Source organism: Papio anubis, chromosome 10, assembly GCF_008728515.1.
Source record: "Papio anubis isolate 15944 chromosome 10, Panubis1.0, whole genome shotgun sequence".
Classification (NCBI taxonomy): domain Eukaryota; kingdom Metazoa; phylum Chordata; class Mammalia; order Primates; family Cercopithecidae; genus Papio; species Papio anubis.
Genome location: NC_044985.1, coordinates 124,345,513 through 124,367,552, shown reverse-complemented (window position 1 = coordinate 124,367,552; position 22,040 = coordinate 124,345,513). Strand labels below are relative to the sequence as shown.

At 64.1% G+C, this 22,040-nt stretch overlaps 1 protein-coding gene across 1 annotated transcript in view; it reads right to left on the bottom strand.

Annotated features, from left to right (window-relative positions):
- GPC1 (glypican 1) overlaps positions 1–20,803 on the bottom strand; it is a 31,706-nt gene extending 10,903 nt beyond the window's left edge. The window contains exon 1 of the mRNA XM_003908166.5: positions 20,387–20,803. Within this exon, the coding sequence (XP_003908215.1) occupies positions 20,387–20,552 (166 nt within the window). The 5' untranslated portion in view covers positions 20,553–20,803. The remainder of the gene's footprint in view (positions 1–20,386) is intronic.
- Between the last annotated feature and the right edge of the window lie 1,237 nt (positions 20,804–22,040).

Here is a 22,040-nt window from a genome sequence, read left to right as displayed (position 1 = left end):
AGAGGTGGGGGTCTAAGAGAGTCTCGGGCCAGGAGGGCTTTGTGGGAGCCAGCTGGGGTGAGAGCAGAGCCTGGCTCTGAGAGTTCTGGGGCCTAGTAGAGAAGGGGTACCCCCCCTTCCCCACTCCTCACATGGGTGGGAAGGTGCCCTCAGGCAGGAAGACTGGGATACAGGTACACTCGCCAGGGACCATCCTTCACTCTGTAGCCTTTATTCACTGATGGGATTCCACCCCAGTCCCGTCCCCATGGGGACAGGATTTAGAGCAGGAACTGCCCCCCTGGGTCCTTTCCTGGGGCCTGCGCCAGGCTGAGCAGACTCAGGAGGCATCTCTCTGAGGGTGTGGGCTGTGATGGGGGCCTGTGCACCCTTCCAGGCTGCCCGGACCAGGAGAGCACAGGTCAGCCGAACACATAATGGTGCTGGGCTGGGCAGTGGGAGGGAAATGTGCCTGGGGGAGGGGGTGGCAGGTGCCAGCATAGCTTCCCGGTGACACCCTGGGCTCAGCTGTGACGGGGCACCCAGGCCAGGCTGGCTGGGCCACAGGCAACAAATGGGCTGGTCCAAGACTCGGGACTAGGGCTCAAGCACTCCTAGGGAGTAGGGGTGGGTGACATCCCTCGCTGGCTCCTGTGCCCCTCCCTCGCGAGGTCCCTGGTAGACCCACTCTCCAGCCCCCACCACACAGATAAGGGAGGCTGATGAGACATGGAGAGGTGAGGCCCAAAACACCCATAAGACATGGCAGGCTCCTCCTACCTGCAGGTTCTGAGGGGTTCCTTGGCACTGCCAGCCACCCCCTACATCCCCCTCACAGCTGTGCACCAGCCCCCCGCCTCAGCCTCCCCTGCTGCCCCCCTAGCCCTGCCCGGCCACCTCGCCCAGCCAGCCCGGTGACCTGCGCTGTTCCGGCTGCCCCAGCACAGCCCCCGTCCCTCCCTCCCTCCTCGGACAAACACGGGAGTGAAGACACGGAGCCAGAGCTTGGGCGCCGGCCTGGGAGCCCCGGGCAGGCTGGACCGAGGCGGCCCCCTGAGGCCCGCTGCAGGTTGGACGCACGGCAGTCAAAGGCAGGAGGCCTCCCGCTGGCTTCCTTCTGCTGAGCTCCAGCCCAGTGCAGGCCGGGGCCCGCAGGTCTCGGTCCTAGACATGAGATGGCAGAGGCGGGCTCTGCAAAGTCCCCCTGCAGGCCAGCAAAGCAAGCCCCCTCCTGGAAGAATGCCAGGGGCTGGGGTCTTTCTGGATGGTGAGCAATGTGCCCAAGTCCAGTTGTCATCTTAAATCTCTCCACCCCCAGGTGCCTCCCCACCACTTCTCTCAGCTCAACACCTGGGGGATAGAGAGGCCTCAGGCCAGGAGGGAACCCTCCCCATGTCCCTCTCCCTCTCCTTCCTGGACCTTCCTTCTGATACCTCCTTCTTGGCCTTTCCCCCCTCCAACTCAGAGGGAGGCATTTTCCAACCTAGGGGGTGAGTTCTGGCAGCCCCTCCCCTTCCCCCTGACGCAGAAAGGTATCTGGGCCTTTCCAGCCCAGCCCTCTCTCTGGCCCTGGGGCTGCTCGGGTCAAGGTTGCCAGGCCTGCTCCCCGCTGGGCCAGGGACTGGGCCCTCTCTTCCCTGATCCCTGGGCTGAAGTTGCTGTAGCTGACCCATCCTTACACAGCACTCCCCTCCCTCAGTCACTGGGACACTTCCCTCCCCAAGTGCTCTGAGGATTTTTTTTTGGGAGGAAGGGGATTATTTGTTTCATGGCAGATTCATCCCCCACCTCAAACCCAAAGCCTCCAATTCCCACGCTCCTGCTCCTCAGGTTAAAGCACAGAGATCTTGCTCCCTGGTCCTTAGGCAGCTGCTGTCTGGTTCCATCTTCCCCCTCCAGATCCTGATGGCTCCGGACCACCCCACTCTGCTGCTCCTCGCTAAGCCCCCACCAGCCTTAGCTTTAGACACGTTTTAGGTCACGCATTCCTGTCCCCTGCTGACATGTCCCCACCTAGCAGTCTCCCCTTGGTCATCAGCACCATCACCCCAAAGCTTTAGGCGAGACTCCCATCTGGACAGTGGCCACCATCCCCGATGACGGACCCAGACCTCATTTGTCCAGACCCAGCCCGGCAGCTGCCCGCGACCAGTGGCTCTGGAGCCCTCCCAAGGAGAACGCAGAGAGATGATGGCGCCACGCCACGCCCATCCCTCCAGAAGCTTCCACGACACACACAGGAGGTGCAGGCTGTAAAGCCGGCTTTATCCGCCTTTACAGCCTTGTCCTAGACACTCAGTGTCAACAGACTCGAATGCCTACCGTACTGGAATTTAGTGTGGATAGTCAGCCTGCATTGCCTGCCATGGTGCTGAAGCAGGGCTGTGTGCCGAGCTCCAGGCACCGCAGCCTCCCAACACACCAGGGAAGAGCCTAGGCCTCCTGGCTCCTGACCTCTACTCTGCTCTGCACCCTGCAAGGTGGCCTTCCTGGCTGGCTGATCGCTGGGAAGGCTTTCCCCAAGCCCGAACCCTCTTCTCGAAGCCTGTCCCAGCTCCTGCCCCATCTGCTCTAGGACCCCATCCAGCTCCAGTGGCTGTGGCATCCTCCTGGCATGTCCAGCAACCTCCTGTGGTGAGGGTGCACTGGGCAAATGTCCCAGGAGGTTTCCCGGGGACCACCCACCACCCAGGCTGCAGGGGATCTTTTCCTCACTTTTGCCCCATCCCCTAGGAAGCCTGCGCCCCTGGCCAGTCCCTGTTCACCTGGGCTCCTGACATCTGAGCCAGAGGCAGCCTTAGCCCCACCTGCGAGGTGGACCGGCCACAGCATCTCAGCTCCCTGTCAACAGCATCGAGGCCCCCAGCCTCACCCCATCGTGCTTCCCACCCCTCCCCACACCCCTGCCGCCTGCCCGAAGCCCCTGCCACCATTTCACCCAAATGACAGCGTCGCCAAGGAGCCCCTCCGCAGCCGCAGAACCTCCGCCACGCACTGCGACCCGAAACCGAGGGGCGTCGCAGGGACACCTCTGCCCCGGGTGGGAGGGTCCGCGCCCCAGGCCGGCTAAGGCTTCTGCCACCCGCGGCTGCTTGCGAGGGCGACAGGCGAGAGACCGGCCCCGGCGGCGGAACAAAGGCTCGGCGGCACCGGCGGCCGGGTCGCCGTCCTGGGGGTCCCGGGCGCCCCGATGCCAGTCGCCAGTCGCCGCGGCCAGGGACGAGGACGGCAAACCGCGGAGGCGGAGCGGGCGGCAGGGGTCTGGACACGCGGCAGCGGCGCGGCGCGGCGAGGAGGGGGCGCTGGTGCAGTGGGCGCGGCGGGGAGGGGAGGGGGCGGGCGGGGAGCTGGGGGCTGCGGCAGGAGGGCGAGGGGAGGAGGGCGCCGCGATTGGCGGGGAAGGGGCTTGTCGCAGTGGCTGCGGCAGGCACGGGGGCGGGGTGGCGGGGGAGGGGGCTCGAAGGGCTGCGACAGCCCGGGGGAGGGGGATGGGCCTGGCGGAAGAGAAAGGGGGGCCCCCGGGGCTGCGGCAGGCGATGCGGAGCGGGGCAGAGGGTGGGGGCGGGGACGCCGGGATGCGGCCCGGGAGGGGTAGGGGTGGGTGAAGCTGGGGCGATGGGCGGGGTGGGATCGGGGACGGGCCACAGACTCCCGACGGGCGGGGCGGAAAGGGGATGGGGCTGCGGCGGCCAAGCGGGGCAGGACGGAGCGGAGGATGGGACGGAGGCGATGGGGACGAGGAGCAGGTGGAGATGGAGGTGGCGCGGCCGGGGATGTGGGCGCGGTGGCGCCGCGGGAGAGGGGGCGCGGCGGGCGGGGTCCTCGGGCCTGGCTTCCAGCGCGGCGGACGCGGGACCCCCTTCGCGGCGGCTCCAGCGGCTCCGGGCGGCGCGCGCGGCTCTGGGTGCAGGTGCTCCGGCCGGGGAAGGGCGGCGGAGCGGGGCCGGGCGGAAGGGCTCGCAGGAGGCGAAGAGTCAGCGGGGGACACGGGCGGGCTGCCGTCCGCCAGGCGCGCGGGAGACTCCGGCCGCAGCCGCCCCGGGCAGCGCCGCAGCCGCACTGGCGCGCACGGGCGAGGGCGGCGGCTCCTGGCGCGGGGACGAGCGTCCTCCCGCAGCCCCCGCCCCGCCGCGCACAGCGCCGCCCCCGTCTCCCTGGAAACCGCAGGCGGCCGCCCCGGCCCCTCCGGCCAGGTCCCCGCCACCGCAGCCGCCTCTTGCCCGCCGCCCCGCGCCCGCCTCCCTAGCCGCCGCCGAGGCCGGGCCCCTCCCTCCGGCCTGCGGGTGCTGCTCCTCTTCTTCGCGGGCAGCCGGGGCCTCCTGGTTTCCCCACTGCAGCTAAGCGGGCCAAGGCTTTGGTGCAGGGGCGCCTGGGTCTCAGCAGGGCTGGTGCTCGGGGGTGCCAGGGCCCCTCCCCGCACGGTAATGGGGGTGGGGTGTCGGGTTTCTCTCTGTGATGAAGGTGGCAGCTGACCACTGCTGTCCTCACACAAAGCCTCCATGGTCATTCCACATCCTCTACCTGCCCCCTCCAGCCCCCAGTCCAAAGGCACCCGGGCCTTGACTCCAGACCCCCCTGCCCCTACATCCTGACCTCCTTTCCTTCTGACATACCAAACCCAACAGGCCACATCCTTCTACCAAGTCCCCCATCCAGGTGCCCCCAGCCTGGGAGGTCTATGCTGTGCGCTCTCGCCCCTCCTTGGACACCAAAGGGACAGCTCTTCCACCAACACTCTCCCTTCCCTGCAGCCCAGGTCCTGCGTGGCTCCCACTGGCCCGGCCCAGCTCCCCACCTCCACCAGACCTGCTCCCCAGTCAGACAAAACCACCCACTCACACCAGTTCCCCTCGGGCAGCACTCGGGCCTCTCGGCCAGTCTGCAATGGGCACACTGAGAGTTGCTGGGCAAACCACCAAGGCAGGCCACAACACTGGAGACCCCCAAAGATGGGGGTTTTACCAGGCAACTCCCAAAACTGCTCTCTAAGCTGCCCAGATGCTGCTTGGGGAACCCCTGGGCAGGCCACCCTGCCGGCAGACACCAGGTCTGGGCGGTGCCTGCCCTGGCATGGCAGGGGCCCCTCAGATGGGGGCCTAGTCACAGCTCTGGCCAAGAGGTCACGGGCCCTCTGCAGACCTCCCCCCATGCCAGCCTGCTCCGCTGTCTAAGGCTCATGCTGTGGCCTCAGACACTGGAGATGAAAGGGGATTCAGAGCTTGTGTCACAAACCTTCTGCCACACCCAGGACCCAGTGTCTTGGCTGTAAGGCAGAAAGCCCTCTCTTGGAACCCAGGGCTAGGTGTTCCCCAGAGGCTGTGCCCCACGCCTGGCTCAGCCTTTCTCCTCCTTGGCTTGGTGGAGCTGAAGAGGGCACCCACATCTCTATGCCCACCCCTGCCAGCAGGGTGGAAATTCAGGCGGGCTGTGAGAGGGCCGGGTTGTCCTCCTGGGGCTCTGCCCAGCTCTCCTATCTAGTTTCCCATATACCCACTGCAGGGGCCACAGGCACCCAAGGAAGCCTCGAAGATGGACTGGCCCTCCCTGTCTGCTGCATCCACATTCCAATCCACAAACATGCCACGCAGGCCCGTCCATCTGCATCGTGAATGCCAACCAGGCAGACACACATAGCTGAGGCTGGGCTGGATCCCAGAGCAAACCCTTGGGTGCCTCCGGAGGGAGCCCACCATGAAGGATGGCTCGTAAACAATGGGGAAGGAACAGAAGAAGGGGAGAGCAAAGGAGCTCGGCCACTCACCCTGACCCAACCACTTCCCGGGAAGCCATCTCTGTGGGTCATGGTGGCCCCAGGCATGGCTCTCCCTTCGCCCACCCCCACCACCCAGTCACTCCACCCAGCTGTGACCTGCCGCTTTCCTCCATCTCACATGCCCCCAGGAAGCCTCCCGTCCCAACAAGCCACGCTCCTTCCAGAGGGAACCTCTGCTAGGGGAGCCTCCATTTCCTTGCTCCTGCCTCCCTACCTGGCACCCAGGCTGGTCCTGGTACCCTGGTACTGAATAAAGGCGGACGTCTAAATGATTTGTCTGGGAGAATCTGCCGAGTGTTGGCATTGGAGGGAACAAAACCCACAGCCAGCATGGCCCATAAGCCACGCCCCCCAAGCCAGCACCTCCTCCCCAGAGGAAGCACAGGGCTGGAGGGGATGTGTCCCTGAGTGGAAGGTCACACCCAGTGAGGGCTCCCTTGTTCCCAGAGGCCTAACTGTCTCCCTGCTGAGACGCAGAGCTCACTATGGGCCTCGCAGGGGTTTAAGCCGCATCATTTCATCTTCACAGCAGCTGTAGGTCCCGCTGACAGAGCCGACACATAGGGAGCTAAAGTGACCTGCGCAAGGTCACAGGCTAGGAGTAGCAGCACGGGGCCCAGCACGGGGAACAGCCCTGGCCTCCCCCGCCTCCCCAACCCTGCAGCCTGCCCTGATTCCCATCCCAGGGGAATTCCTGCGCTGCAGGCAAAGCTGAAGCAGGAGCTGACAAGCCCTGCTGAGCCCGGAGAGGTCTGGGCGGTCCCAGGAGGGCGTCTCCCTAGGGCTTTGATGAGTTGGCGGCCGCCCAGGCACCTCTGCCTGCCTGCCCGGCATGGCAGGTGTGTGGGCTGGAGCTTCTGCCCGGCCCTGCCCTACAGCCACGATTAGGGGGATGAGTGCAGATAAGGCACAGAGGCCAGTTACATCTGAATTGCAAATCAACAATGAATTGTTATTTTAGTACAGTATAAAAGTATTTGGTCCCAAAGAACTGGAAGCAGGAAACGGAACGGGTCCCCATACACCCATGCTCACAGCATTATTCACCAGAGCCAGAAGGTAGAAACGATGTCTCTCCACAGTTGAATAGATTGTTTCCACAAACTGTCTGTAGGCGCATACAATGGAATAGGATTAATCCCTGAAAAGGAAGAAATTCTGACACATGCTCTGGTGTGGAGGAGCCTTGATGACGGTGCTGAGTGAAAGAAGTGACACAAAAGGACAGATCCGGTGATTCCACTTATGTGAGGTCCCTAGAGGAGTCAATTCATAGAGGCAGAAAGGATGGCAGGCACCAGGGGTGGGGGAGAGGGGAAATAGGGAGTTACTGTTTAATGGGGACAGAGTTTCAGTTTTACAAGATGAAAAGGGTCGTGGAGCTGGATGGGGGTGACGGCTGCACAACAGCGTGAACGGACTGAATGCCACTGAACTGAACTCTTAAAAATTGTTAAATTGGCAAATTTTGTCATGCATATTTTGCCACAAAAAGCAAACAACTCTTCCCCCCCCTCCCCCAAATATCTGGGGCATACTACACTAAATACATAGGGCATATTTACTCTAAACATTTATTTCCTTATTTGAAATGAAAATATTTGTGACACACTGCGCTACAAAACGATTCAGGGTCTGCCTGAAACTCCCATGTACTGGGGTCCTGTCTTTGCATCTGCTAAATCCGGCAGCCCTTTGCAGCATCGCGGGTGCGGGGTGGCAGGCGCCTGCCTGAATCACACAGGTCTTCCTACCCGCAGCAGCCCACATCACCTTTGGGCATCCATGGCTGCGCACCCACGTATCCCTGGCTCCCCCACTCAGGTCTCAGACCCTGTCCAGGCTGGCAGCAGGAGATTTAAGGCCGTTTTCAACTCTGAACTGCCCCCAGCCTCCTTGGAGAGCAATGGGTCTCTCCCGAAATCAGCACTATCTCAATTAACAGGCAGGCAGGACCACCCCCAGCTTCCAAATGGGAAGACTGAGGCCCACAGAGGTTAGGTGGCTGCCCCCCAGGTCTAGACCTCTGCCTAAGGCGATCTGCTTCCACTGGCCTGAGCGCCCCCCTGTCCTCACTGAAGGGGAGCAAATGAGAAGCCCAGGCTCGGCACCGGGGCAACCCGAGCCCAGGCGTGGAGATTAGGCCACTCTTGCAAAACTAGGATCAGGCCTGGCCACCCTCGCTGGCCTGACTGTCCCGTCGCTGGCCACGCGCTGCCGAAACCTAGCTGGGCCTCAGGCAGCTGGGCCAGCGTCTGCAAGGCCATGTCTGGGGAGGGATACCTGCCGGCCATGCTGCTGGTCAACGGCCCACCACCAAGAATGCGCAGGGCTCCCAGACCAGGGAGACTCTGAGCAGGTGGCCGTGTCATGTGCCTGCCTGCCTGCCTCCCCAAAGGCGAGCCCTGACCTCCTGTGGGCCCTGCGGGTCCTGCAGCAGGTGGGAATGTGGGCCCTCCACCTCCATGACTCCCACCTATTTCCTGGAGCCACCTGCCGGAGGAGAGCCGGAGGCTCAGAGTTCCACCCCCAGGCACCTGGAGTCTTGACTCCGCCCTGTCTATACCCAGACTGCCTGGCAGGGACTGTCTACACCTAGACTGCCTGGCAGGAGGAGGGATGCCGGGATCCCATGAGATGGTTCTGGGCAGAGGTTGGGGACGCTGCCTGGGGCGGGCACATGAGATCCAGGAGGCAGACAGCCTGGGGGAAGGAACCAGCCCCATCTTGTAGGGGAAGGGAGAGGCCCCTATGAAGGCAGCTGTCCAGACCCAGGGTCAGCATCTCCTGCCCTTCCTGCCTCTCCACAGGGCCTGCGGTGCCTCCTGGAGTCTCCACCCTCAACTCTCTTCCTGAAAACCAGCTGCCACCCTCAAGGCAGGCCTGAGAGCACCTCCGGCCGTCCCACTGTCACTGCGCCCTGGGGACACTGTGCATTCCACCCAGAATGGTCTGGCAGCAACTCTTCTTGCCATTTCCAACTTCTCATATCCAGCACCAGCGAATGGGAGTGCTGACACGGCGTGCTGTGAGTGCCCAGGGCAACACCCAGGAAGCACCTGCGCCAGTGACGAGGATGGGGTCTCCTGTCCAGGCGGATCTGGCCCTGGCTCCCCAGCCTGGCCTTCCTCCCTCCCCACGGAGTGCCCTCATCCACAGCCCGCCTTCTGGAAGATGGCACTTAGAGAAACAGTAGGCCTCCCTGACATGACATACGCTGGACAGAAGGCGGGCCAGCCTTCTGCCGGGCACACGGCGACTGTGGGGCAGGGGCAGGGCCAGGGGCACGGGCAGTGTGGAGCCGGCCCTTAGCCCCCCGTGACCCCCCAGCAGGTTGGTTTTGGCTTTCCCTCAGGACCCGCCCCTTTGCCAAGACGACGGCCACCGGGAACGGCCACGATCTTCAAGAGAAGCAGCCCTTGGCCAAGGGTGTGACCTTCCCCAGAGGCCCGGCAGGCCGCCTCCCTGGGAACCCCGAGGTCCATGTGGACAGGGGAGCAGGCAGTGTGTGCACACCCACGCGCCCTCCCCCTCCACCTGCCGGCTCTGCACCGGCCTCAGAGTGGCCCTGACACACCCCCCTCACGGCGTTGAGCCTTCCTGACCTGAAATGACAGCCGATGTCGCCCCAGCCACACAGAGGTCCCAGAGAGAGTACAGGGACTTTGCTGTGTCCCAGTGCCCAGAACAACCTCTGTGTCGGGGCATAGCTCAAGAGATCTCTGCTTGAGGGAGGAATGAACATGGGGGTCATCTACGACACCTCACTTTTGACTCAGACCTATGGTCATGCCCCTCCTGGCTCTGGGGTCCAGCCTTAATGCCCTCAGACCCTGCCCACCCAGCCCCCAGCCCCATCTCCGCCTGGCCCACTCACTGCCTCTGCTACTCAGAAACGGGGTGAAGCCTACCCCTTCTGGGCATCCCTGGGTGCCAGATGGCAGGGGTTCAGCCATGCCAGGCTGGGCTCCCAACATGGCTGTGGGTGGACACCCCTGCTTGGGCTTGGGGCACCCAGTCCACCCCGGATTCTGAGCCCATCTGTGCGGCTCCACTGCTCCCCTCAGGCACGTCTCTCCACACTGCCCAGGGGCTGCTCACCCTGGCCCTCTCTCCCTCCTCTGCGGGCCAAATGATGTGGGCCAGGAGAACCCAGTCCTTCTGGTCTGTTCCCCAAGTCTCCTCTCTGGTCCTCTCAATGAGCAGTGCTCCAGGCCCCAGATGCTCCAGGCTCCTTGGGTTGGGGAGGAGCCCCGGGTGCCTAGCCCCAGTTGAGGGTCCTATGAGGCAGCATGGGAGGCCGAGGACAGGGCAAGAGATGGCCATGGTAAGAGAGGGCCAAACTGCATTGGGGAGCCCTGGGCCAGTCCCCAGCCAGGGAGGGGTCTTCAGGGTTCAGCCCTCAGGGTTCACATGACTCACATGGGTGAGTGGTTGCAAACCTCACGTGCAGATGCCTAGACTCCTGCATGTCACACCCCTTTACTTGTAACTCACACAAGCTACACACTCATGGTGGCCGAGCACAGGCACAGCTTGTGTGGACCCTCTCACATACGCCCTGTCTCTGCGTTAACTGCATCCAGAGAGCAAGTGCTCTGTCTGCGGCTGCGTTTCAGCACCAAGAACAGCACCCAGCACCCAGTAGGAGCTCAAGGAGCCTCCACCAATGATGCAGAAGACCTGGGATGTGTCTCCCTCACTCACACGGCAGGCAAAGGGCCCTGCTCCTTACTCCGCCCAAGGTGCCTGGGGACCCCTCACCACGTCCCCCCGTTCCAGACCCTTGGCCATGGCAGGCCCTCCTGGGCACAGACATACTGGGCCCCAAGCCTTTCCTTCTCTGCTACGGAGGCAACTCGCTGCTCAGGTCAGCCTTACTTTCTCTGTGCTGTGGGCCCCCTCGCCCACTGGTGAAGCCTGCAGACGCTTTCTCAGGATGAGGCTTGTTTCTGAAGCGTACAACTACACAGAGGACTATGGAGGAAGAGTTCACCACACACAGTTACCAGAATATGATACGACAAATTGTGAGGTGGCCACGCACGTGCTTCCCCAGGAGGTGGTTTTAAAGGAGCCACGACGGGTCTAATACTAACTGGGATTCAAAGTCAGGCGAGGGGACGCGGTTTCCAAGCTGCCTGCTACGGATGTGAAGGGGCATGAACAGTGGTGATATCTACTGTGACAAAGCCCCAGGTCTTGGAACACCATCGTTCCGAGTAAGGAGAAATGCTAAATTCTGGTTAGAGCTTAGCAATGATGGAGATGTAATCTCTTTCTCAGCCAAGTTCATGAACCCCCTGAATTACATCCCAGAACCTCATCCGTGCAGCCACAGGAGGGTGGGTGCATCTAGAACCACCCTCCTGCATGCTGCCACCACAGTCTGCCCATCCTCCCATCCTAGCACCTGGCGCTGAGTGGCGCCACCTCCTCTGAGCTCCCTCTTCCCCTGGCGTGGTCCCGCCTACAGCTTCGGTTCAAGTATTTCTCTTGGGGGTGCTACTGGCGTTTGTGGAAAGGCAGCTCCATCTCACAGGATTACTGGGCTCCCTGGCCCCACCCACTAAAGACCAGCGCACCCCCACTCCTAAATCACTGGGATGTCACAAGTGCCCAGGGCAACTGCTCCTGGTTGGAAGCCACCATATCCCAGGGGACCTTCCCAGGCATGTGTCTGACCTGCAGCCACCCCTCACCCCAAATTGCCCGCAGGCTGAGGCTACGCACACAGAACAGGGAGGCACCTGTTCTAACACCTAACATCCCGGGTGTGAGGCCACAGAAGGGAGACTGAAGATGCCAAGGAGTGTCCTGTGTGCAGCTCCCCCAGGCTCAAGGACAATGGGGTTGGATTACACAAAGACTTGTCCTTTTAAAATACCTCCTTGGGTCCAGCGTGTCCCAAGCTCCATGACAACTGGAGATGCATGGAAACGCCTGAGCCAACTCTGGTGGCAGGTGGCATCAGCTTTGTCCCCAGGGCCTGGCAGATGGTCACAGGTGGGTGGGATGCGCTCCCTGCAGTCTCCAGAGCCAAGGATGGGTCTCCTGGCCCGGGTTCTTGAGGAGACACTTGGATGTCACAAATGGGTTACCACAGGGACAGGATCAGAACAGCCACAGGGAGCCCCAGTCACCAAGGATGCGCCAGACACAGGGGTGGCCTGCAGGGTCCACAGGGGGCCCTGGCACTTAGGCTGCACCAGATGCAGGGACAGGCTGAGACCATCACCCATGGGCCACAGCTCTGTGACGCACTGGACAGCTGTCCTCGGTGTTTGGGGAAATCGTCTGAAGGTGTGCACAGGCCACAGACTTCCCTACAGGTCCCACTGCTGATGGTGCACCCAGGAAACACCCCTGCCAGGGAGGCTCAGGGTCCTGTCGCTGCTGTGTGGGCCTGTCCAAGGCTTGGCTGTTCCCAGGAGGGAGACGCGCTGTTCTGGGCCTCAGAGCATCGGGGTCACTGCAGCCAGATCCATCACCCCAGGATGGACCAGCGGGCAAGGACAGGGCTCAGGACCAGCGGGCGAGGGCAGGGCTCAGGACCAGCGGGCAAGGACAGGGCTCAGGATGGACAGTGCCGCAGGGTCCTGGGTGGCTGGATTTAGGAGTCCCCGGAAGCCCCAGCCAAGTTTCTCAGTAGAACCCGAACTTCTGTGGGGCAGGAGCAGAAGCCTAGCAACGTTGTGCTTCCTGGCCCGCCCAGCTCACCCTTGTCCCTCAGGAGCCAGGACAGCAGGCGGGCATGTGGTGCCCACTGCGGGGCCGGCTCTGACCTCAGGAGACCTGCCGGGCGTGGTGACTGGGCTGGGCTGAGGCTAGCCGGGCCCTCCTGTGGCGTGTGTCCTCACACGGCCCCAACACGGGGCTGCAAAGAAGCCAAGCCATGTTCACAGTCTCCCCTCTCATGTGCTCCCAGTGCCCCTCAGGCCTCTGGGTGCCTGCACCTGCGGGGTGGTCTGTGGCCTTGGCCCAGCTCCCCATCCTCTGACCCAGCCTCACCCCTGCTAGCCAGGCCCAGAGCAGGAGTGAGTCACTCGGCAAGCAAGTGTGGGGCCTGGCCCGGGGCGGCGAGGCCTCTCAGCTCTGAGCCCTGGGGACCCTTCTCTGGGACTCAGCTTTCCAAACTGCAAACGAAGTGGTGCTCAGCCCACCCAGTAGACAGCCCCTGGTGCTGCCAACTCTGGGAACTCCTGGGGCGCCTCAAAGGTGGGAGTGGACCAGGGGAGGGAGGGCCTGGGGAAGGAGGGACCCCAGGGTCCTCCTCACTGCCCTGCTCCAGCCCCAGTCCCCTCCTCTCACTGTCCACCAGCTGCGTCCCATCAAAGACCCCTGAGAGCCCACCGGGCAGCCTCGTTCACAGCTGCCGCTGGGCCTCACCTCCCACTGCCCCATGCTGGGCTCAAGGTTTGTGCTGCCGAGTCCCCTGGCCTCAGGGATGATCTACAGTGGCTCTGTGGCTGGCCCTCCTCCCCACCAGAGCCCTGGGAGGTCTCCTCCTCCTGAAGGAGCAGGTTGGGGGGAGCCCCTGGGGGCTGCCCTGTCACCCTGCCAAGCCTCCAGGACCCAAGGGGCACTTAGCACAAGAGAGCAGTGGGCCTCGTCGGCCAGCCACCACCTCAGGAGACAGCAGCGGTGCAGCCTCCTGGTACCCGGACCTCCCTCACCTCTGCATCTCCAAACCCTCGCTGGCGCCCTCACCCTGCAGTCCCACTGCCTCCCCGTCCAAAGTCCACCTGAAGGGCTCTGCCCCTGACAAGTGGGACCCTGGGGCCTGTCCAAGGCACACTCACACCACTGAGCCACGACTCCCCAACCCAACCTGGAGAAGGTTTTCAGGCCAGCCTGGCCACTGCCCCCCACCCAGGTCCTGTGACGGCACAGGCGGCGGCATCCTCAGCCACTGCCGTGCCACTAGACTTGGAACATCACCTGAGTGGCCTGGCCCTGCCACCCGGACCTGAGGGAGAAGCGGAGGCCCACGGCAGGAGGGGCTGGCCAAGGAGCTAGGAGCCGCACAGGGTCTGAAGCTGAGGCCTCCCGGGCTTGTGGGGACCAGGCTGTGCTCTGAGAGCGCCTCGGGTGGGCGGGGGTAAGCAGCAGTCGGGGGCGTGGCGACTCCCTCACACTGTCACCAGGGCCTCAGGCACATCTGTGCTGAGCTCTAAGCCCATTACAGAGACACAGCCCCGTGCTCAGGAGGCCACAATCACGAAACACCCAGAGCCTCGGGGTCTTTGCTGCCTGACGGGAAGATGTAGGTGTGCTGGGCTGGGCTAGCTCCCCACTACAGGCTAAACTGTGCCCCCAAAAACCCACACAGCCCAGGCCTAACCCCGATTCCTCAGGATGTGACTTTGGGTGTGGAGTCTGGTTAAGAAGAGATGGTACCGGTGGGCCCTGACCCAATTAGAGCCGTGTTCTTGTGAAGAGGGGGAATTCGGAGACAGAAGCGCACACGAGGAGAGTGGCCTGTGAAGAACAAGGTGGGATTTACCAGCCAAGGAACACCCGGAAGCTGGCAGCGGCTGAACAGACTCTTCCTCACGCCTCAGAAGGGGCCAGCCTGGGGGACGGACACCTTGATCTCAGGCTTCCAGCCTCTAGAACCACAGATGACACATGTCTGCAGCTATAGCTGCTCAGCCCGTGGCACTGTTCTGGTGTGTTCTGGAAACACCTGTGCTCCTAACCCCAGCACCCATCCCTGCCTGGCACTGGGAGGGACTCGGGGCCTTCGCCACCCTGTGTGGAGCTCAGGCCTGCCCAGACGGTGGCCCCAGCAACAGGCAGTGTACATGTTGGGGGATGCCCAGGAAGTCAAGCTGTGGCGAAAGGTCGGAGGAGCAGCTGTGGGTGGGCACGGGGAGGACGCCGTGGAGGGAGGGGATAGGTGTGCCAGGAAGGTGGGTCAGCAGGAGCTGGCGGGAGATGGAGCTGAGGCCACAGGCAGAGGAGGGGATGGTGTGAGGCTGGCCTGGCCCTCTCAGGGGCTCCTAAACCCACCCCGGATTCCAGACTGCTACTGAGCCTGGGGCAGTGGGGTGTGCCCCTCACACCTGCACTTCCCTGCCACCCACAGAGGGCCAAGAGCAGCCAAGGAGGCTGCAGCTCTGGGCCCTGCTCCCCAGCATTGCCCTCATCTGACTGCTGCGTGCTCCCGCCTGGGTGTGGGGCCTGGAAGTGGAGGGAGAACCACCCGTTTCCCTGGCCCACGCCTCAACACCCTGCACTGCACCCCCCACCCCATCAGGAGACTTCAAGCGGCTCAGGGCACCTGCCCAGGCCTGTTCCCAGACAAAGAAAAGCCGCCACAGGCACGGCAGTGAGGAGCCCAGGCTCCAGGTAGGCGGCTTCTGTCTGGAGCCCCCACGTAAGGTGGGCAAGATCCCGGGCCCCACAGGGCTGTGCTGGCGACCGGCAAGATCCAGGTTGGCTCAGGGCTCTGGGCACGTCGACACTGGACAGGGCCAGGGTTGGACAGAGGCCCCGCATATAGCAGTGCCCACACCCAGCCTCCACCAGGGATCCAGTCTTGTTCTGAAATAACCGAGTCAGGCCCTGGGAGAACAGTCTGGCTTAAGAAAAGGTGTCCAGCCTCTCACCGGCCCAGGCATGGCACATGTGGGGCCCCAGGCCAGACCTGACCCGTGTGGCTTCGAGTGAGCCCCTCCTGTGGCTCATCTCCTGTCTAGTGCCAGCCCACGGCTGACACCTGGGCCACGCACGTGGATGCCATAGAACAGACATGGGCATGTTCAGATACCCACTAAGCTCTCCTCTGGGATCGGATGCCCAGTCCTGCGGTTCGGCCACCAGGTAGGTATGCCCCCCGTCCTGCTGCAGGGAGGCGTCCTCAGCACCTGGGAAGGCGTGTCAGCCATGGGCTCGCAATTTCCCTAGTGATCGCTGGTGTGAAGGTACAAGCCCCAACAGACCAGCCTGCCTTGTCTCCCTGGCTTGGCACCTGTGGGCACCTGAATAGGATGCCTGTCCACTAATCCTGGGGCACTTGGCCCAGTGTGGGTGGCTGGTCTGCCCTGTTGGGGACATGCAGGGCTTTGCAGCACCCGCCAGGAACAGCCCTCCTAGCAGGCTGGAGCGGCAGCCCTCCCCTGACAGGCAGTGGAGCCAGGCCAGAGGGTGAGGCCCAGTTGTGTGGAAGGTCGACTCTCCGGGCAGCAAGGCCAGGAGGAGCTGGGCAAGACTGCAGGCAGGGAGGCCGGGAGGAGTCCTGGTTAAATGTTCCAAATGTGCCTAAGAGATGGAGCCCAGGCCCAGGAGACCTGGCTGGGGAACGCACGAGCCTTCCAGAAAGTGCAGAGCCTGGGACAGGCAGCCTGGCCTGGCTTTACTGGACAGTGGTCAATGCTGTAGCCAGATCCGGCCCTAAGAGGAAGGCTTCACCAGGCCTCGGTTTACTCATTTGCAAAACGGGTCTACAAAGACCCCTTCCGTCTGATGTGTTAACCAGACAGTAATGGGAAACGCTTCACAAGCCGGGTTCACGAGTGCTCTTGGGGTACCGGATGCCATTAACTGAGATGGGTGTGTGTGGGCTTTTGCAGGTGGTGTCCGGGGAGAGGGGAGGACACGGCCCGAGGCTGCCCACGAGGTGCATAGCATCCCGGCACCTTCTCCCTCCTGGCCACCTTCGTGGGAGGTCATGATTATTCCCTTTTTCTCCTGTGAAGAGGCCCAGGGAGGCTGTGGATGGGATGGGGGTGGGGGCATCTGTGCCTGAGGAGCGCGGTGGCCTGCCTGGCCTAGGAGGCTTGGCGGTCCAGCAGGGACCCAGGTCACTGCATCACGCAGGTGGCCCTGTCGGATCAGGGCTCCACTGAGATCGGCTCAGTCCTTATGCTGGGGATGATGAAATCCCAGCTCCTCTCATGGAAGGAAGAGCGGTGGCACAGCAAAGGCTGAGGACCACCTGGGAACCACACTGAGCCACCTGTACAGGACAGGGCACAGGGAACCATCTGGTCTGGTGAGGGGCTGTATGCCAGGCAGCCTCCGAGAGGCCCGCTGAGCAGGACTGAGAGGCAGATGCTGGTGGGCTCTCCTGGGCCCGGCCAGGAACACTCTTTCAGGCATGTGGGAAGGAGAGATCCAGGCCCTCTGAGGATGGTCCCCCAGAGTCTGTGTGCCAACCACCCAGGCGGTCAAAAGTGGCACAGAGAAGATTCCTTCACAGGGGCCCAACGAGTGGGTGCTTGGTACAGGCTCCAGGGCACGCTGGTACCCACTCCGGCTGGTAGGCGGGTTGCCACCTCAGGGCACAGGGGCGGCCGGGCAGTTCCTGTGATACAGACAGTCCCATCCCCGCTCTGACTTCCGCCCCCAAAACTGGACCTTAGGGCCCCTCCTCCTCTGCCTCAGGCTGGGAGACCCTGAGAACAGGGGTGTCTGCTCTAAGGAGACCCTCCTCTACCCTCCACGTGTCGCTCCCCACCCAGCACAGCCAGATGTAAAGCCAGGAAGGCCTGGGGGTGTCCTCTGAGAAGCGACCCTGGGCCGGGAGTCAGTCAGGTTCTGTGGCTACAACAGGGAAACAGACAGAGGTGGTCCCAGCAACCAGGGAGCTCAGGTGCCAAGGTGGGGCACTGGGACCCCAGCAAAGGAGCAAACAGACACACAACACATCACATCAGACGTCAAGGGACCAGGAAGGTGCTCTGGGAACACCTATGCTCAGATACAACCTTGCAGGAAAAAGCAGGAGGCCTGCTGGCACGTGGGCAGTGATTCAGCATGAGGGCTCCTGGCAGTGCAGGGGTGCCCAGGGTGCCACTCGGCTCCGCCCTTGCCTTCTGTGCCGTGCCCTGGCATAAAGGGAGGGTGGCTGGGTGCTCCGCCACAGTGCCATGGTCCAGCTGGTGGCACCCAGGCCTGCTTCCTTGCCCATAAGATGGGATGACTACTGCTGTCACTGCAGCCTGGCCCGGCTGTCCAGAAGACAAAAGGCGACTCAAAAGGGAGCCCAACATGTCCTGACGCTGCCCTCTTTCATGAACAGTCTCCTGTCGCCCACTGCCATTTCTGGTCCCTGGGGCAGAGGCTGGGAAGGCCAGCCACACACCCAGGGCCACCTGCTCTCCTTCCCACGAGGACGTATCAGATCTCTACCCCACCTGCTCTGGGCCAGCGAGGTGTCCAACCCCAGGGGGCTCCCATCCCCTCTGCGGAGGTCCCCCTGGAGAAGTCTGGATGCAGGACAGACGGGACTGAGGATGGTGCCCACTAGGCCACACAGGGTCCTGGGCTCCTGGGAGGATATGCCGCCCAGGGGCCACCAGAGGGCGCCCGTCCCGCGGAGCCCAGGCCCAGCCAACAAAGCAGGAGGGGACACTGGATTTGGCTACCCCAGGACTGCTGCGGCCCGAGGGGGTCGCCCTGTTCCCATCAGCCCACGTGGCTCCCACACTGTCTTCTGTACCCTGGGCCCCGAAGTTTACTCCCCACTTCTGCAGCCATAGGGGGTCCAGGGAGAGAGGCTCCCGTCGGAGGAGCACCGGCTAGAGAGGCAGTAACCCTGCCCAGTTGCAGTCCCGGCCTTGCAGGCCTGGAGGAGGCCGGGCGGCAGGCACCGGCCCATGGCTGGCATCGTGGTTAGACAGCTGCAGGGCGTTCATACTCCCCACGTGGGGTGGACAGCATCCCCTGCCCCATCAGACACAGAGAAACCAACACAATCTGCCTGTCCTGGGTCTCTAACCCACTGCATTCCCCAACCCAAGGGCAGCAAGACCCACGCTCTCTGGCCCAGCCCCAGGTAAACTTCTCCATCTTGTCCTGCCCTCTCTTCTCACCCTTGGGAGACGGCCAAACTCTGCCACTCTGTCTCTCTAACTGGGAACAGTGACCTGTGAGTGCCAACAGGGTTAGGTTGGCTCCTAAGGGTGCAAATGCCCAGAGGACATGAAGGTACTAAAAAGGGCTGGGGGCTAATGGCTTCCAATGGAGCAGCATTCGAGACTCTGGGCTGGGAGGGGCAGCCATTCAGCCACTCTGCTACCCTGGTGCCTGGGGAGGGATTCACCAGGAAGGTCAGGGATGCCTCTCTGGGCGTGAGTAGAGGGGCAGAGAACGAACCCAACCGCGCCCAGGGCCTTGTGCTGCCCGGCATCCAGGTGTGCCCCCTACCTGGGATAGACAGAGCCCAGTGGGGTGCGGGAGGCAGCCTGGAAATGACAGGGCTGCCTCTGCAGAGGCACAGGAAGGTCTGTCCCAGGGACTTTGGACCGGTCCTTGCAAGACCCTCAGGCTGGTGGGGAGGGCATCGGGAGATCCGCCAAGAGACTGTGGGTTCTGTTCCTCCTGGGGGGAGCGGTCAGGGGGTCCTTAAAGAACCTCAGGCTGGGGGCACTGGGAGATCCACCAAGGGCAAGGGGCTGTCTGTGGGTTCTGTTCCTCCTGGAGGGGCAGGGATCCAGAGCCCGGCTGCCTCCTCCCACCGCTTCCCACCCCGCCCCCCGCAGCGAGGCATGGTCACAGACCCCCCCTCACCCAGACGCACGGATCCTTCTTGCTCAGAATCCCCAGGACCGTGGGCATTCCTGCGCTGAGTCCCCATCTGAGTGGCCCTCCACCCGCACTCCTACTCTCCTGGTTTCAGAGGAGCCCCCCAGAGCAGAAACTTGGTCTGCTCTATTCTTGCCCGCTGAGTCCCTGGCACGGGGTACAGACTGAGGGTGGTCCCCACACGTGGGAAGGTGAAGCTTGGGTTCCAACAGGTCTTTAGAATACGGAGCCCACCGCTCCACCCATCCGTACACTTCTGTCTCCAAAGCTCCTTCGGGACCACAGGGAGGGAAGAAGCAGAGCCGAAGGCGGCTGCAGGGCTTAGGGGGCGCCAAGAGGGCCGCTGTTCTTACAAAGAGATGACACGGCCCCTGGGCGGGATCCAACGCGCCGACCACCTGCAGCTGGACTCACGGCGCGAGGCCGCCCAAGTGCCAGGCGGGGGCCGGCGCGCACAAGTTCTCCGACAGGAATCTCTGCGAGGCGGCGGCGTTCCACCCGCGGAGAAGCGCCCAGCTCCCTCCCCGCCCCTCCGCACTATCCCCCGAGGGGTCCGCTTATAAAATCCACCTAGGCTGCCTTTGCTGGAGACCCTACGAGAATCCCCGGGCAGGACCCAAGACGCCTCCCAGAGAGGTCTGTACAGAGATGAGGGGGTCTGCGGCCACCGTCAGCGGCGCCCCGACAGCCCGGCCACGCCGAGCCCCGCAGCGCCCCGACAGCCAGCCCCGGGACTGGGACTCCCGGCCTGCAGGCGCGCTGGGCCGAGCGGCGGGCAGAAGACGCCCAGCTCCAGCCGTGGCCCGGGAGGAGCGCCCCGAGCCCGCAGCCCAGCGAGATCAGCTCCGGCGTGCTGGGGGGTCGGGGAGGGGTGGAGGATGACCGAGCGGACCGGAGGAGACCCTGGCGAGGGAGTAGGGCGCGGGGCTTGGAGGCGAGGGTTGCAGAGGAGCCGCAGCGCAGGGGGCCACTCGGGGCCCGGGCGGCTGGGCGCAGGCGGCAGGATCCCGCGCCGGGGACGAGTAGCCGCGTCGGGAAGACCAGGGTCTGGAGACCAAAGCCCGGCCAGGCCGGGGTCTCCGGCGCCGCGCCCTCACTCACCCGAGATCTCCGCCTGGGGCACGTCGCTCAGGCTGAAGCCCTTGGCTCCGTAGATCTGGCGGACCTCGCTGCAGCTCCGGCTCTTACTGGCCGGGTCCCCGCGGGCGCAGGCGACCAGCGCTGCGGCCGCGCACAGCAGCCACCAGCCTCGGGCCCGGAGCTCCATGGCGGGGCCGGCGGCGCCCCCGGCCACCCGCCCGCGCCTCTCTCGGATCCTGGCCGGGTCCTGCGCAGCTCCCGCCCGCGAAGGGCAGAGCCAAGGTCCCGGCGCGCGCGGCTCGCGGTCCAGAGGCGGCGGCGGCCGAGGAGGCGGAGACAACAAAAGCCGGCGGCGGCGGCGGCGCGGGGCGCGCGGGGTGCGAGGTCCGAACGCTCGCTCGGGCAGCCCAGAGCGCAGCGGGCGAGCGCAGTCCCGGCTCGGCGCCTCCCCCGCCGCCGGCCCGGCCCCTCGGCGGCCACGGGAGAGGAGAGGGGCGGGGCAGGGCGGGAGCGCAGGGGTGGGGGAGGGACTGGGAGCACCGGGCGGGGCGGGGCGCGGCGCGGGGGCGCCGGCCGGGGCGCACTGGGCGCTCCTCTGGCTTTCGGGGACCCAGAGGGCCCGCCCGGCCGCGCGACTCTGTCGATCCCCGGCGGGAGGCGGCGGAGCCGGGGAGCGCGGGGCCGCGGCCGGGGTCCCTGAGGGCGGCCCCCCACGCCCAGCGCCCAGGGCGGTGGCACCACCTGTGGGGGCGGGGACGGGGGCGGAGGGTGCGCGAGGCAGGGCTTCCCCCGCCGGACGTGACATCACGCCTCCCGCGCCCCAATCAGGGGCTTCCCCGCCCCCAGCCGAAATCGGCATCCCGCTCCCCGCTCCCCGCTCCCTCCCGCGCGCTCCGGCTTCCTGCACCCTGGCAGCGCGCCCCGCGAACGCTCTCCCGGCGCCTCCGTCCCCTCCGCCCGCCGGCCGCGCCTCGGGCCGCCGCCCCTCACCCCGCCTGCACCCCGCAGCGGCCCCCTCCCCGCCCGCTTCCAGCCATCTCGCGCTGGGCTCCGGCTCACACCTGGGGCTTTTGTGGTGTGGGTGCTGCACGCAGGAAACTGGCCAAGAAACTCGACCTCACCTCTCCCAGTCCCAGGGAGCGGCAACAGATGGCTTGATTGTTGGACCTTGGAGGGTGACCCTCCACGTTCTTTGGATGCTGGAGAAACCAAAGTGATGGGGCAGGGCCGGTCTACTGGTTTTGGGCTGCTGGGTGGGGCCCGGTGACCTCTGGAGAAGGGATAGGGTCGGAACCCGGCGACAAGTTAGGTCACTGAGGGAGGAGAGTGGAGTGACCCAGAGCAGCTGCCTCTTTCGAGAAGGCGGGAGGGCTGCCTGCACCTTGTATGGTAGGAGGGCGCGTGGCTTTAGCTGCACATGGGGAGCTGGCCTAGATGGGGTCTGTGGGGAGGGGGCGAGGACTGCGGTGTTGGTGTCTGGAGAACTTTGCTCCTTCCTTGGCTCCCAGGTCCCCCACCCCGGCCCCCTGTTCTCCCCATGGTAAGGCCTGGCAGTGAAGCCAGATGCCTGACCCGCAGAATCGGGGGCAGATTTAGAGGTCGGCAGCCTTGGCAGAGTACCTCAAGATGACCCTCATGTACAGCAAGGGTGTCCTGATTTCAGGGCCTGTGGCAT